The 15,610-nt window shown below is 66.0% G+C and overlaps 1 protein-coding gene across 1 annotated transcript; it reads right to left on the bottom strand.

Annotated features, from left to right (window-relative positions):
* Window positions 1–130: 130 nt before the first annotated feature.
* Window positions 131–5,842, bottom strand: CTDSP2 (CTD small phosphatase 2). Its single transcript, XM_064498710.1, has 8 exons — window positions 5,460–5,842; window positions 3,146–3,294; window positions 2,998–3,036; window positions 2,602–2,703; window positions 2,252–2,308; window positions 1,866–1,958; window positions 1,592–1,777; window positions 131–1,516 (listed from the first exon to the last, which is right to left on the bottom strand). The coding sequence occupies exons 1-8, from the start codon at window positions 5,521–5,523 to the stop codon at window positions 1,391–1,393; spliced, it is 816 nt and encodes a 271-aa protein (XP_064354780.1). The 5' UTR covers window positions 5,524–5,842; the 3' UTR covers window positions 131–1,390.
* Between the last annotated feature and the right edge of the window lie 9,768 nt (window positions 5,843–15,610).

Genomic DNA, 15,610 nt, shown 5'->3' with positions numbered 1-15,610 from the left:
CCCGGAGCCCCGGCTGCAGGGCAGGGCAGCTCCCCACCCCAACCCGGGAGTGGCTCCCAGGCCCGTTCTCCCCACCCCCGTCAGTGGCAGCACCAGACCCCCCTGCACACAGACCCCGAGGAGCCGTTGCTTTTCTGCTGGTTTCTTTAATTGCAGTTAGTACAAAGGGTCCAAAAACAGAGCGAGGCCAGGCCGGGCCGTCGCCCCTTCAAGTAATACGAAAAGGAGGAGGCACCCGGGGGTAGTGCTGCTGAGAGGCCCGTGGGGGGGCTGCGCCCAGGCTGGGGGGCTGCCCAGGGTGTCCCCAACAGGCAGACGTGACCCCCCCCGAAGGCAGGTGGGGGCCGAGCAGCACCTGGTCCCCGGGGCGAGAGCTGGGGCTGGTGCGAGGCTGCCCAGAGCAGCACGGCACTGCCTTGCGGCGGCCGAGCCATGCCCGCCCCTGGGGCGCGCTTGGGCCCATGGGGGGGCAGTTTCCAGCTCCCCCCCAACCCTTGGTCCGAGCAGGGGCCACCAGGGCGGTGCCTGGGGGGGCTGGTTTCCTTTGGCAGTGATGACGTGGGAGGGGGAGGCACGTAAACAGAGGGACGTGGGGGCTGCCCCCCCCTTGGCACCCTGGGCTCCGGGTGCCGGTGGGGGCTGGGTGCCCTGGGGCCCCTGGGTGCTGCCCTGGCCCTCGCAGGACACAGAGCAGCACGAGATGAGTCCCTGGGGGGGCCACAGTGAGATACAGGGTCCCCCAGGCCCAGCTGCATTGGGGGGGGGGTTCAGTCCCCCGGGGCGGAGGTGCTAGCACCCATGGGTGTTACCTGAGGCCGTCGGAGGCACGGACGCGACCTGAGGAGCAGGGCCCGGGCAGGGGGTGCGTTCCCGGTCCCACGCAGGCCGCGGGGGGGGCGCTGGGCCCCGGCGGGGGCAGCAGTAAGGCTTGGCAGCTGCATCGGGCACCGCTCCCGGGTGCGGGGCAGCTCCGTGGGGACCGAGCCGGGGCAGAGGCCAGCGGTGCTCGTGGGACGGGAGCCCCTGCCCGGGATCCGGGCGGAGAGGGGGGAGCAGAGGTGCCCCACCAGCCTGCGGTGCCCTGAGGAGGGGGATCCTGATGCCCGTCCTGCCGGGCTTCGCCCCTGAGGCGGAACCAGTCCAACCCAGTCACGGCAAACTGGGGGAACTGGGCTCCTGGCGCCCTCCTGTGCAGGGCCCAGGCCAGGGGCGGGAACCAGGAGGGAGACGGGGGCTCACAGCCGCTGCCCTGCGCCGGGGGCCGGGCAGAGGGACGGGGAACCCCGGGGTCGGGGCCCAGCCGCGGCGCCCCAACCCGGCATCTTCGATCCAAGGCACTGAGTGAAGGTTCCCAGCCGTAGCGGGGCCGGGGGGGGCCCCCAGGGGGGCCCTAGGGTGCCCGCAGCTGGCCGAGGCTGGCATAGACATCCTCCGCCTCGCTGAGCTCCTCAAAGATGGGGATGAGGTTGAGCAGCTCCGTGTCCGCCATGTCATCGAACCAGGACTGGACGGGGACCTGGCGGGGGAGAGGGGCCGGGCTGAGGCAGGGCTGCCGGGGGCGGCGGGGGCCCTCGCCAGGGCCGGGACTCACCGCGTTGCCGGGGTGGAAGATGTAGGAGGCCGGCGAGTTGTCCAGGATGAGGGTTTTGTGCAGGTCGCGGCCCAGCAAACTCAGGTCCTTCACGTAACAGCCCTGGTGGAAGACGCAGGATTCCCGGAAGAGCCGAGCCCGGAAGACCCCGCGCTGGTCCAGCAGGTCGGTCACGGGGTCGGCGTACTGGGGACACGGGGACAGGCCGGTCACGCGCAGCCCGGGGACGGGGACCCCCGGGGGGGACGGAGCCCTGCCCCGTGCCGCCGCTCACCTTGGCCAGGCTGGCCGTGAAGAGGACGCACTCAAAGAGCTCCCCCATGCGCCGCAGGAACTCGTCCACGAACGGCCGCTTGAGCACGTAGACCTGGCGGGGAAGGGCCGTCAGCCCCCGCGGGGGGTGCCGGGGCTGGGGGCTCCCCCCCCCGTGCCACAGCTGCCACCCCCCGGTCCTCCGCAGTCCCCGCGTCCCCCCCAGCCATACCTGCTGCCGCTGCCACGTCCTCCGCGTCACCGGCCGCCTCCCGGGACAAGTAATCGAGAATAGGCCGGGGGTGGTAACAGCCTATCCTGGATTACTTGAACCGGGCCACGGCCCCGGGGGTCCTCGCAGCTCCGCTGAGCCCCCCCGGGTCCCCGACTGTCCCCCCCGGGCCTCACCTGGTGCGTGGTCCCCTCGATCTCCACGGGCACGATGAAGTCGGCATTGCTGATGGGCTGGCAGGGGGGAACGAAGCCGTCGTTAGCGGAGAGCAAGAGTGGGGGGCGCCCAGCATGTCCCCTCTGCACCCGCCCCCCTGCCCACGACACGCTCTCCCTCCTGCAGACACGTGTGACCACTTAAGCGCACACATAGCCGCTCTAGCCCATCGGGGAGGGGGCACTGCCTGGGACATGGGGAGGCTGCAGGGCCCCCGCAAGCCCTCGCTTGTCCCCAGGGTAGCTCAGGGGACAGGACAAGGTGCCCCCCCGTATGCCATGTCCACCCCCCGCTCTTTGTCCCCCCCCACCTTGAAGGAGCTGTGCACCAGCGTCTCGTCCAGGTCGATGACCACGCAGATCCGGCCCTGGTCCTGCTGCGTCACCTCGGGCAGGAGGCAGGTCCCGGGGATCTGCAGGTGGGACAGGGCCGCCATCACCCGCGCTGCGACTGTCCCCGTCGCCCCAGGGACGTCCCCTCCCTGCCGGGGCCACGATGTCCCCGTGGGGGCTGGCGCCCTGGGCCAGGCTGGGGGACAGTGGCGCGGGGGCGGACGTGGGGCACCCGCAGGCTGGGGCAGGGCCAGCACCGCATCCCGGTCCCGTGGGCACCATTTTAGCGGGGCTGGAGGATGCTCGGGGTCTGGGGACGACCGCTGCCACCCTCGCGTCCCACGTGCACGCGTGGGGACGGGGGCTTCACGCACCTGGTAGAACTGGTACTGGAGACACGGCAGGAGGTCGGACTGGGGAGGGGAGAAACAGGCGTTAGGAGCTGGGGCGGGAGCTGTCGCACCCTCGGGGGACGCAGGGACCAGGCCGGCGTCACCCCCCGCGCATGGGGCAGCCCCTCACCTTGGCGATGGTGCTGGGCTCCTCCTTGCAGGCCCCGTGCTCGGCCCCGCAGCCCCCCTGGCCGCCATTCTGGGCGCGGAGGCAGCAGAAAAGCGCTTTGAAGATGCTCCGGCCACGGGGTTTCTTGGGGGAAGACCTGGAGACAAAGCCTGAGACGGGGAGAAGGGACGGAGACGTGCGTGAGCCTCGGCACCGGCTCCCGCGCTGCCCCGGGGACGAAAGGGGCGAGCAGGAGCGCTCTGCCCCGCTGCCCCGGGGACCCCAGACCCACCACAAGCTTCAGCCCCGTCCCAGGGACCGAACCGCGGGCTGCAGCGCGGACGTGGCCGGGAAAGGACCCTCCGCCGCTGACAGGTCCTCGCCACGGCCCGGCGGCTCCGAGACCCGGGAGAGCCGGCGAGCGGAGCCGTCCCCCCTCCACCGACGCGGCCGGCGGCAGCGACGCCGCACGGGCAGCGGAGCAAGGACCCCCCCGCCGCTCCCCTCCGGCTGCCCTCGCAGCGGGGCAGGCCGAGCGCCAACGTCCGGCGACGGGGCCAAAGAAAACGCCGTCCCCGGAGATCGCCCGCCATCGCGGCGGCGGAGGTCAGCGAGCCGCGGCGAGGGCTGGCCGCCGCCGCGTGACCCGGCCGGGCACCGCGCACAGCCCGGGCACCCTGTCCCGGGACGTCCCCGAGGCCAGGCGGGCGTCACCACCCCGGCCGGGACGGCCGGATCTCGGCGGGAGGTGGCAGCACCGCGGCGCGGCGTCTCCAGGCAAACCGGTCCCTGCACCCGCGGCCAAAGTCCCCCCGGGCAGCCTGCGGCCACGGGTCCCAAATCCTCACGTCCCGGCGGGGACTCGCTGCCTCCGCGGACGCATCCCGGCCGCTCGCGGCGTTCCGGCTCCACCGAGGTCTCGGGGATCCCCCCGGATGGACCCTGCGCTGCTCCCTCCATGCCGGGCCGTCGCCTCGGGGCCACCTGCACCGCTGCAACGGTTATCGAGCCCCGAGCGCAGGACGGGAACGGCCTCCGGCGGGACCCCGGTCCCCTCCGAGCGGGAGGCAGCGGCAGGGCCGGCGGCACGGAGCCCATCTCCGCCGTCGGAGCCGCGGCAAGCAGCCCCCGGCGAGCGCGGAGGCGAGGAGCTCTGCCAGGCCCGAGTCAAGCTGAGATGCTCCACACGCCTGGCTTTTCTTTTTCTTTTCTTTTTTTTTTTTTTTAAGATGGATTTAATGGTCTAGTTAAACGGGAGGTTAAAATGGCCCCGCGGCACCGGCCGGCGGCTCCAAGCCACCACGCCGTCGCCCGGGCTCAGCCCGGCAGAGCAAAGCGGGGCGCCGGCCCCCAAAGCGGCTCAGCCCCCGGACCCTGCCGGGACGCGGCACTGGGGACGGGGACGGCCGGGGGGAGCAGGGACGAGCGCAAACCTCCGCCACTGCCCGAGAAACACCCGGAGAGGAGGCGACCGGAGCCTGGGAAAACTCGCCAACGCTTAACGGGAAACAACCAGACGGCGCAGGAAAAACCGCGTCCTCGCTCCCGTTCGAGAGGGAAAAGCCCCGCTCAAACTTTGCCGTCGCACCCAGGGAAACCGGGGGGAAAGCGAAGTTTCCAGCCGCCCGGCCCCGGCCCCGGCCGCTCGCCCTCCGACCCCGCGCGCCCACGCTCGGCTGCAATTAAGCGCGACTAATTGCCAGGCCGCGGCGATGACGAGGCGAGCCGCCCCGAAACCGGCTCGGCGCCCCGGGGACGCGGGCCTCGTCGTGCCGCCCGCCGGGGCTCCTCCGGGGAGGGACGTGGCCCGGCGGCCGAGCCCGTGGGGACGGACCGGGACCGGGACCCGCCGGCGGATCGGTGCCGGGGGCGATGGGCTGGTGGCGGCCCTGCGTTTCGGCTCCGGTGCATCCTCCTCCTCCTCCTCCTCCTCTGGCGGTGGGAGAAGCCCGGGGTCCTGGCGTGGCCAGCGCGGAGGCGTCGAGGGGCAGCGCCCGCCCGCGCCGGGGTCCGAGCGGGGTCGGCTGGTGGCGGGGGGCCTCGTCCGGGCCCCCCCCTTGCCCCGGCACCTCCGGGGTGGTCGGGGCGGCCGGCGGGGACCCCCGGGGGGGCGACGGCAGGGGAGAGGCAGCTCTGGGAGCCCCCGGCCTGGCCCAGGGGGGTCCCCAAAGCCCTGCCCCCCCCAACCCCCTCTATCAGGCCCCCCCGGGCCCTGCCCCCCCCAAACCCCTCTATCAGGCCCCCCCCGGCCCTGTGCCCCCCCCCCCCAGGGCTCCACCCCCCCCCCGGGGCGGGCGGGTCCCTCCCGGGAAAGTTTGGGGCCTTCGGCCCTTACCCGGCGCGGGGAGCCGCGGCGCCTCCTCCCGCTGCACCTGGGCGATGACGGAGCCGCTTTCCATGGACGAGCCCCGCGGAGCCGGGGCAGCCCCGGGGGGCGCGGCCGCACCGCCCCGGCCTGCGCGGCCGCTCAGCGCCGCTCCACCATGGGGCCGCGGCGGCGGGGGGTGGGGGGGTGGGGGGGGGCGGAGGGGGAGGTAAAAAAAAAAAAATAGGGCAAAAAAATCGGGGAAAAAAATCAAAAAAAATCAAAAAAAGGCGCACGCATCCCCAGCACGCGCCCGCGGAGGAAATGGGGCCGGCGGCGGTTTCCAGGCCCCCCCGCGCGGCGCGGCCCGGTCCGGCGCGGGGGGCGCGGGGGGGGTCCGCGGAGCGGGCGCGGGGGGGGGGGAGGGGGGGGCGCGGGGGGGGGGGGCAGCGCGCGCCCCCGCCGCGTTCGGCGCTTTGTTATTTTGTTACCGACGCGGGGAAAAGGAGGGGGGGGGAGGGGGAGCCTTGAAACGGCTGCGGCGCGCGGATTGGCGCGGGCGGCGGGCGGGGGCGGGGCCGCGGCGCGCGGATTGGGCGGGCGGCGGGGCGGGGGCGGGGCCGCGGCGCTTACTATGCGGTGTTTACCTAACAAACATTCCAGGCGCCGCGGGCGGGGGCGGGGCGGGGCGCGGCGGACACGCCCCCTTCCCGGGGGCGGGGCCGGGGGCCGGGGGCGGGGCCAGGAGGGGGCAGGCCTCCCCCGCCCCACAGGCCCCACAGGCCCCTCTATGGCCTCCTGCCCCACGGCCCCCCACCAGCTCCTGCCCCACAGACCCCCAGTTCCTGCCCCACGGCCCCCACCAGGTCCTGCCCCATAGCCCCCATCACCTCCTGCCCCATAGACCCCCAGCTCCTGCCCCATGGCCCCCATCGCCTCCTGCCCCATCTGCCCCACAGCCCCCATCGCAGGCCATGTTTGGGGCTCCGGGTGTCCCGTCCGGCCCCAAAGGCCGCCCACGCCATGGGGCCATGACAGCCACAGCCCTGGGGCTGGGTGCAGCCGGCCGAGCTGCCGTGGGGCAGGACACACCGCGGCCCCCAAGTCCCTGCCTGGGGCCATGGGGCCACGACGCCCAGGGCCGCGAGATCCGGGGATGTGGGGACACCACAGACGTGGGGAGACCATGTCCAGGGCCACCGCATCTGGGGATGGGGGGACACAACGTCCAGGGACCATGGGGACATGATGTCCAGGGCCACCACGTCTGGGGATGGGGGGACACAATGTCCAGGGATGTGGTGACATGACATCCAGGGACCATGGGGACACGATGTCTAGGAATGTGGGGACACCACATCCAAGGCCACGGGGACACGATGTCTGGGGACCGTGGGGACACGATGTCTGGGGATATGGGGACACCACAGCCAGGGACACGGGGATGTGACATCCAGGGCCACCATGCCTGTGGATGTGGGGACGCGATGTCCAGGGATGTGGGGATGTGACATCCGGGGACCACGGGGACACAACGTCTAGGGATGTGGGGACACGATGTCCAGGGCCACCACACCTGGGGACGGACCACAGGGACACGGCAGCCAAATAATCCCAAATAACCACGAGACCCCCCCGGTGCAGAGCCTGGGGCAACCAACGCCACACGGACCCCCGCTGGGGGGGGGGGGGAACACGAGATTTCCCAAAAGCCGGAAAAACTACGGCGGGGAGAGGGAAAAAAAGCTAAGAAAGGGGGGATTTGGGTCGCTTTCCCGCCGGCTCCCTCGATTCCCGCGCCGGGAGGGAGCCGAGCGCCGCTTCACCGCGGGAAATCGGAGCCGGGCTGTTATTTCGAGATAAGGGCAAAGCGGGGGGCTGGGGGGGCCGGGCCGGGCGCGGGGACGCGTGACGCCGTCGGCCAGCGGCTCGTTTAGTCGCCGGCTAATTAGCGACCAGCACCGGGCGTTGGGAAACGGCCCTCGGGCCCCGGCGCCGGCTGCAGCCGCCGCTTTCCCGTTTTCCCGCGCCGCGAACGGGCCCCGGCCGCCCGCTCGGAGCCTGGTCCACCGCGGAGACACTCACGGCTCCGATTCCCCACGGGAAAACCAGCCCCGGGGCAGCGCCGGCGGTTTTCCCGGGAAAGCGGCCACGGGAACGGTCTGAGCTTTGCTTTCTTTCTTCCCTTTTTTTTGCTGTTATGTAAAAGCGTTGGCTGCGGGAGGGTTTTAGCTGGCTGGGAATTCGCCGCCGATTCCCGCCCCGACGGAGCTGCGGAGCGAAAAGCCGGCTGGAAAAGCAGGAGCTGATAAACCCCCCGAGGCTGCCGGCAGCGGTCCTCGGGCACCACGGGACCCCGCGGAGCGCCCAAAATCCCGGCGGAGGCCGAGCACCGGGCGGCAAAACCGCAGTTCGGGCGCCACGGCTCGTCCGTCTCCCTGCCCGGCGGAGCGGAGCGGAAAAGCTTGGAAAATCGGGGCGGAAAGGAGCAGAGCGGCGGTGGCGGAGGGGCCAGCGCGGGGTTTTGGGGATGCCTCCGGCCTGGGATGAGGGCTGGATTTTGGATTTTGCTGTGATAATGCCGAGGACCCACAAAAGCACTAGAAAACCCTGGGAAAAAAAGAAGTGCACCGAGCTGGCCGTTCTCAAGCTCTCGGGAGCGTGCGGTGTGCGAGCCGCTTGCCGGGGGGTTTCACGCGTTTCGCAGGCGCTTTGCGAACCCGCTCGGTCGCGTGTGCAAGCAGGGAAAGGGGAGGCAGGAGGCTGCGAGATGCCGGCAGCGTCCTGCTGCCCTGGACCATCGCTGCCTCCTTCGGCCTCGCTGCAAAACCAAACGAGCAAAAAGAGGGGAAAAAAGGAGCATCCTCGAAACGCTCCGGCGACACTCGGGGAAAATGGTAAATAAATACAGAACCAAGCACAAAGGGCCAGCCGGGGGGTTTGGCTTTTCTCCGATGGCGAAAAATCAAAGGGCGCCCGCGGCCCCGGGATGCGCGGGAAGGAGTCGGCGTGCCCGGGATGCTCCCGGAGGAGCGGGACGGGAGCCGGCGCCTCGCGGCAGCCGCCCCTGCGCGGCCCCAGCCTGGCGCCTCGCGCTTGGCCGCCGGGCCGGGCCGGGCCGCCGCTTTCCTGCAAATCACATGGCCCCGCTTATATAAATCGCAGCTTGTTTGCACGCCCGGCCCGGCTTTAAAGGCGCAGCGAGGCTTTCCCGGCCCTTCCCCGGGGCGGGAGGCGATGCCAAGGGGTGGCCGGCATTCCCGGGGGAACGGGCTCCCGCGGGGGTAAAAGGGGGATTTGCACCAAGGACATGTGGGAACCCTTAATTCAGCCTAAAAATGTATCTATGAAAGGGAGCGAGAGCTCAGTGTCTCAGCATTTACCTTCTTTTGCAGCCCCTGGTTGCAATAAAGTGGCTGAAACGCGGCTTATCCACCCCGCGTGCCCCCCCCCGGGGCTCCCTCCCGCTGCTTCGCACTGGAGGCACCAGCGAGTCCTACGCTCTCCCAAGCAAAGCATCAACCCACTATATATATATATTTTTAACCAAAATCTCACGGAAATGCACCGATGCGCACCTCTCCCCTCCAAAGCGCTTCAGCTGCACGTGAAAAATGCATCGCTTTCGAGGAGGGAGCGTCCGCGCTGAAGCCGCCCCCGACGCCGAGTTTCGGCCCGGGGAGACGCGGTGCAGCGAGCGGGTCCGGGCGCCGCTTCGCCGCCAGTGCCAGCGGCGATGGAGCAGGAACGCCGCGAGCACCCGCCGGGTGCCACGATGCCGCGAGCGACGAGGAAAAACGCAGCTTGCAAAACCATCCGATCCCTTTTCCCGTATAAAACGTAAGGAAAAGCACCCGGGGACGTGCATCACTGCCGCCGAGCCGGGGCGACGCCGGATTTCGCGCTCTGGAGCCGCTCGCATCCCCTTGGGAAAAGCCTGCCTGGGGGTTCAGGGCTTCACGGAGGTTAATACCCAATTACCTCATTTCAGGAACTCCGTTTAGCCGAACGGAGAAGGCGACAAGGTGGAAAACCTCCCCCAAAACGGCAGCCCAACCTGCCCGTTCCCGCGGTTATCGCTCAAACCAGGTTAAGCGATATTTGTCCCGGAGGACCCCAGGGACGGGGCCCGGGCCGTGCCCATGCGCAGCCGAGATGCACGAGGGAAAAACCCGGTGCAAGGACTCAAGCCCGACCGGCAAACTTGGCCACTCGCCTCTCCTTCACCTCCCTCCACCTGTGTCACTCGGCATTTCCTAAACGCTGAACTCGCTTTTCACTCCGGCCCCGTGTTCGCTCCTGCTCGGAGGAAGCGTGCGCGAACGGCTGGCTGGAAATTTTAAAGCAGTTTTCCTCTATTTATAGCTCCTGGGAATTTTACATGTTTCATTACCCAAATTTCTCGCGATTGCATAAGCGAGCCGGGCTGTCGGCGTCGCACACAGGCGCTCGCCCTTTGCAGCACGCTGGGTGCCGGACGGGGTCCGCGGCTGCTTCGGCCTTTCCAAAGAGCTGGCACAGCCGCCGCTTTTATTTTGGGACGGCTCATGTGTGCGGGAACGCCGGGGCCGGGCTCTGAAATAGGCACCGAAGCCGAAAAGAGCAGCATGAGCGCAGCGAGCAGGAACTCCGACGCTCTGCCATAACGGGCAGCTAAATGTGTCCGCGAGGTTTCTCAAACCACCTCCCGCGTCTCCCGTTTGCCCTTCCCCAGCCTTTTGGCTGCTGTTTACTCGGAGCTCGGGAAGCGCTGGCTGAACTGTGTGTTTTGCACCGTCAGAGGCCGCTTTGCAGGGCAAGCACCAAGCTTTCCAAGGCTTTTTCCTCCCGGTTTCCAGCTTTCCGACCCTTCCCGCGTTGGCCTCCCTCGCGGAGGGAGTTGCCAGCTGCAGCAGATTAACCCGAGGGTGGTGTGAGAGGGACAAAAGTCCAGGCGGGCTCGTGCCACCGGCGTGGTCCTGTTGTGCTTTCGCTGCGTCCCCCACGGCTCTGGGCTGGGATGCGGTTCCCACCGCGCTTTCCCCCCGGCCGGCAGCGGCGGTTGCAGCTCTTGCAAGAAAAGCGGCAAACCGCCTTGCGAAGCGGCAGAAAGCAGGTTACGGCCCAGGATTTCGAAGCCCGCCTTATTGCTGGGGGGGTTTCTCATCTAATCATCGTTTTCACGTTATGACACTCGGCAGAGCCGCCCCGCTGCTCACACCGCCCGAGCCGCTTCTGAGGCTCCGTGTGGCGTCGCCTGGTTAATTATATTTAATTCCAACGAAGGTATTTGCCTGAAAACCCCCCCGGCAAAGCAAAGCAACCAGCTTCGACTCCTCTCTGGGCCCCGGGGCTGGACCGGACCCCGGCGTCGCGCCGCAGCAGCCCCGGGCGAAGGCGGCCGGTCCGACGCCTACCGAGCACCGCGGCCGCGACCGGCTTCCCGGAGCTTCTCCCCGAATCGCGGCATCGCTCCGGCCGGCACCGCCGGAGCATCCCGGGACACGGCGGGGGCTGCCGGCCCCGGATGGGGAGCGCGGAGCGGTACTTACTCCCCACCACGGGCACCCGCCAGGTCTCCCGTCGCGGCGGTTTCGCTCTCGGACGCGGCCGGTCGGGGCAGACGGAGCCCAGGAGCAGCAGCGGGAGCCGGGGCTTTCTAGGAAATCACAGCGAGCGGGACTCCCGCTCCCGCCCCGCCGCCATCCGCGGCGCTCGGAGGAGGCCGGGAGCGCGGCCGGCTGCAGGCAGGGAATAAACATCGCATTCAGTCGGAGGTGAGGGGTTTTCTGATGTGCAGGTTGGCGGCGGCCGCTTTGGCGACTGCTCCCCCTTCCGACAGCCTCGCTCTTCCAGGAATTATTGCGATTATTTTTGTCTCCTCAAAACAAGTTAACCCCTTCCCGCGCAGCACGGTGTCCGGAGGCACCCGGAAAGTTGCTCGGCGCCTAGCAAAGCCCGTCTGCTTTGCCGCAACAACATTAAACAAAACAAGTGTTTAGCAAACGGGAGCTGTGTGATATTTGTGCTACGTGGCCCGGTGTCATTCCCACCGCCGCTGTCCTCACTCACGTTGTTTTAACTTGCTTTGTTGTTATACACTGACCATATTTATTTATTTTCAACAAAATAAACGTTGACACAGGCAAAAATAAAGGGGCTTTCCTGGTGCTTGCAGCATCCTGGCAGAGGTACACGCAGGACTTTGATTACAACCGTATTTATGATCCACCATAAACACCTCTATTTCCACCTCACATGCATCTTGCACCTGCATCACTGTTTACTACTCCGAAGATGTGATTTTTTTAAGGATACACAACAGCACAAGGGTTAGATCATTTTATTTTTCCAGGCAAACGCTTGCTAGAAGGGAATGATGCTCTGCTGCGAGCGGGATGGTGTCTTGAGAGGGGAGATAGATACCCCCGTAACGGGCATCGGGTGCGTTGTGCCTACGAACATATTCCCTCCTCTGCTTGGAGATTTGTCCCTCATTTTATATTAGCAAAGGCGGAAAAAAAAAGGGGAGCTTTGGGGAGAAACCACCTTTGGGTCTTCTGCATCCGCTGCTGCTCAGCTCAACGTCTCCTGCTCCTGGGGCTCCTGGAGAAGCAGCAGCCCGGGACAGCGCACCACTTCCAGCCCCGGCTCCGCGCGGATGCCCGGACACGCACTGCCGCAGATGCCGGAGCCGCAGGCGGACGGAGCCGCAGCCTCGCCCTGGCTCTGCCTTTGACGGAGCCAAGGAGGCGGCTGGGAAAAGCGGGGTTTTACCACGGAAAGGGCCAAACCCGTCCCCAGTCAGCGGGAACGTTTGGGCCCGGCCGTGGCCACCTTTGCTGCCTGCAGCGACGCGCTTCTGGGCCGGTGCCGGGGGTCCTGCGTGGCCGGTGCCGGGGGTCCGGGCTGCCCCGCGGGGAGGCCCAGGCTGGGGCTGAAGCCGTGGCCGGGCACCGGTCTGTGTCTCCGGGGGGTTTTGCGCTGCTGGAGCGAGGGGGGCTGCAAGCTGCCCCCCAAAATGGGGAGGGAAGGAGTAACCCCCCAAAATGGGGGGCAGAAGGGGCTGCCCCTTGGCTGCCCCCCAAAATGGGGGGAAAGAGTAATCCTCCCCAAAATGGGGGGCAGAAGGGGCTGCCCCTTGGCTGCCCCCCAAAACGGGGGGAAGGAGTAACCGCCCCCAAAATGGGGGACAAGGGGCCGCCCCTCAGCTGCCCCCTCCCCCAAAATGGCGGGGCAGGGGCGGCCGCTCCGCTGCCCCACCCCAAAATGGCGGGGGGAGGGCAGGCCACGCCCCCTCAACCCGGGAGGGGGCGGGGCCTGCCCCTGCTCCGCCCCGCCCCACCAACATCCGGGTCGCTGGCGCCACCGCCCCGCTGCCTCGTTCTCCCTCCCCATTGGACGCCCGCTGCGTGACGCAGGCTGACGAGAGGGTGACGTCAGGTGGGCGGGGCAGGTGGTGGGGCAGGAAGGGAGAGAGATGGGGGGCAAATGAGGGGGGCAGGGGCAGGATGGGGGGCAGATGACAGGGGGCACATGGCAGGGGCAGGATGGGATGAGGGCAAGATGGGGCAGATGATGGGGGGCAGGGGCAGGATGGGGGGCAAATGATGGGGGGCAGATGACGGGGGGCAGGACGGGATGGGGGGGCAGATGATGGGGGGCAGATGACGGGGGGCAGGACGGGATGGGGGGGCAGATGACGGGGGCAGCAGACCCCTCCCCAAGGAACCGCCAGACCCACATCTCACCCACAGCCCCGCTCTGCGCCCCAGGCCAGCCCCGACGCCCTGCTTGTGGGGCAGGACGGCCCCAGCACCAGCCGCCCCGGTGTGGGGCAGGCGCCCCGCCGCTCGGGGAGCCCCCAAAGTTACCTGGGACAGCGAGGCAGGCGAGGGGCGATGGCCGGCTCCGCAGGTTGGCTCCGCGCTCGTGGCCGACGAGGACGGCCGGGGACAAGGCCGGTGCTGAGCGCCTGCCCCTCCATCCCCACGGGCAAGCGTTTCAGCCCGCCGGCTCCGTCAGCACTAACGAAAGAGCTAACGAGGCCTCGGGCAGCAGAGCAAACTCGCTCCCCCTCGCCCGGAGCAGCCCCATCCTCAGCTCTGCTGCCCAACGAGCCGTTTCTTCCCTGTTTGGTGGGAACCTGTTGCACTTAGGTGACTTTTGCTGCAACTCTGCTGCTGTTTTTTTCCCAGCTGCGTTCCCTCCTGGATGGGATCCTCAGCGCTACCCGGGAACAGAACTCCCTGCAAGACGCCTCCGAACGCGGGTTGCATCCCGTGGGAGAGGTCTGCAGGAACTGTGCAGACTGTATGAGACAAGGAGAATCTGGGCAAACTCCCATCCATCGAACTTCACGAAGGGTTTGCTCATGGTTAGCGGCGCCGGGTCGTCCTCCGAACAGCAGCTTTCCTAGGCCTTCGAGGGATTCCTACGTGCCATGCTAATGAACCTGGCCTCATCAGTATGCACGGCTGTCAATTAAGCAGCTTGCAAGGCCACTGCTTGCCGCTTTGGAGCGTGCAATGACAGTTGCAGTCAGAAGATAAAAGAATTAATAACTAAATCCAATTTAAATATCAAACAACAAAAGTAATGAGAAGTGATTTATAGGACAGTTTACCTTCAAAACCCAAATTCCTGGGGATAATGATCTAAATTACCCTTCCCATCCTACTTCTGAAAGGAAAAGGATTACAGGAGAGCAATTATACTTACATGAGTAGTTCTGAGGAATGAGCAAAGCCACTTTCCGACACGCAAAGTTCAGCGCTCTGTTTTTAGCGTTGCTGTAATGTTGCGCTTGAAACACTCCAAGCTCTGCCCCAGGAGAATTAATCACAAGCTCACAGTGCCAATTCCTCCTCGGCAACGTTGCTTGCTGCAATTTCGCCTCCAGATTACTCCCTCACGCACACATACGAGACACCATTTGACACTCTTTAAGCCAAAATTACATTTTCTGCTTGAAGAAGCCCATTAACATCCCTGTTTTCCCGCCTGAGCAGGGACAGCAGGATTTCTTGCTGTGCTGGGCTATGCTCTTTGCAAGCTCAGGACAGGAGACAAGAAAACGTCAGTGCATCTCAGGCACGTGAGAGCAGCAGCAGGAGGGTTTGTGGTGGGAGCGTTGACAGCAGGCAGGAGAATAACTGGTCTGTGCAACGTCTTTCCAGGACACCACTGCACTAGCTGGGCCGTTTTGGGGTGCAAGCGGAGGAGAGCGGGAAAGAGTAGCCTCCTCTCCGCCGGCATGAAGGATGCAGCTTTATTTGCTCTGTATTTCCAGCCAGGGCTGTCCGATTCCAAAGCTAACTTCTGCAAACCACCACTGGTTGACTCGTGGCAGGGCTGTTCAAACTGGGGTTTACCAGATCACTTTATGTCCAGTCATTAAGTGAAAAACTCAAGTAATTGGTGTACCAAAGCATTCAGGCATACGTGCCAAATAAGCTTACCTATGCTGAATTCTGCAGCAAAATGCATTTGCATGAAGAGAAATTGTTGAGTGATGCTGATTAACAGCACTGTCCCTGCCACCGCTGGGCGCAGAGGCCATCCACGCCGTCATTAGCGGGACTCTCCTGCGGAGGGACCGTTCCTGGGCCTCAAACAGAGCTGATTATCTCCCGCACACCTCAGGGAGCCTGGTGCAAAGTGTCTTGGTAATGTTTATATGGGATTTATTAAAAAATGGGTGTTTTAAGTTACCTTTGAGAGATTTGGGGCTGTTTCTTTAGCACTTGGAAATCAATACAAATAAAAGCATGAATTCAAAGTGGATTAATTAAACCCCACTGAGTCTCCAGCTGGGGCTCTGTCACTCACAATTAAGTGATGTTAATTCAATTTACCTTAATTTACTTTAGAAGTGAATTCAGACACAGTGAATTACGAACACACTGAGCCCCCGTGTAGACACTCATTGGGGATTAATGTAGTTGAATGTAGCCACCAAAAAAGTCATTTAGGTTGAATTTTTCAGAACATCCCCACCTCATCAAGTCCCTTGTGTAACTGAGAACAAACCCAGGTAGTTCCTTGGACTGCTCCTGTGACCTGCTTTACGGCACAGCTCATGGTCTTCCCACCAGCCTGGGGAAAGCTCGAAGCCTGGCACACGTGTATTCACACAGCAGACATCCGCGGGTCTGCACGCTAACGCTTAGAGCATCCTCAGGTATTTATGACTTACACAC

The sequence above is a fragment of the Dromaius novaehollandiae genome, chromosome 28 (assembly GCF_036370855.1).
Source record: "Dromaius novaehollandiae isolate bDroNov1 chromosome 28, bDroNov1.hap1, whole genome shotgun sequence".
NCBI classification, from domain to species: Eukaryota; Metazoa; Chordata; class Aves; order Casuariiformes; family Dromaiidae; genus Dromaius; species Dromaius novaehollandiae.
This window is presented reverse-complemented; position numbering and strand designations above follow the sequence as displayed.

Bases quoted from the DNA above. Each gene is read 5' to 3' on its own strand.
- CTDSP2 (XM_064498710.1), bottom strand. From the start codon at position 5,523: ATGGAAAGCGGCTCCGTCATCGCCCAGGTGCAGCGGGAGGAGGCGCCG. The intron at 3,295-5,459 runs GTAAGGGCCGAA...TCCCCGTCTCAG, and splicing joins GCCGCGGCTCCCCGCGCCGG to GCTTTGTCTCCAGGTCTTCC. The intron at 2,309-2,601 runs GTGGGGGGGGAC...CCCCCCTGCCAG, and splicing joins TGGTGCACAGCTCCTTCAAG to CCCATCAGCAATGCCGACTT.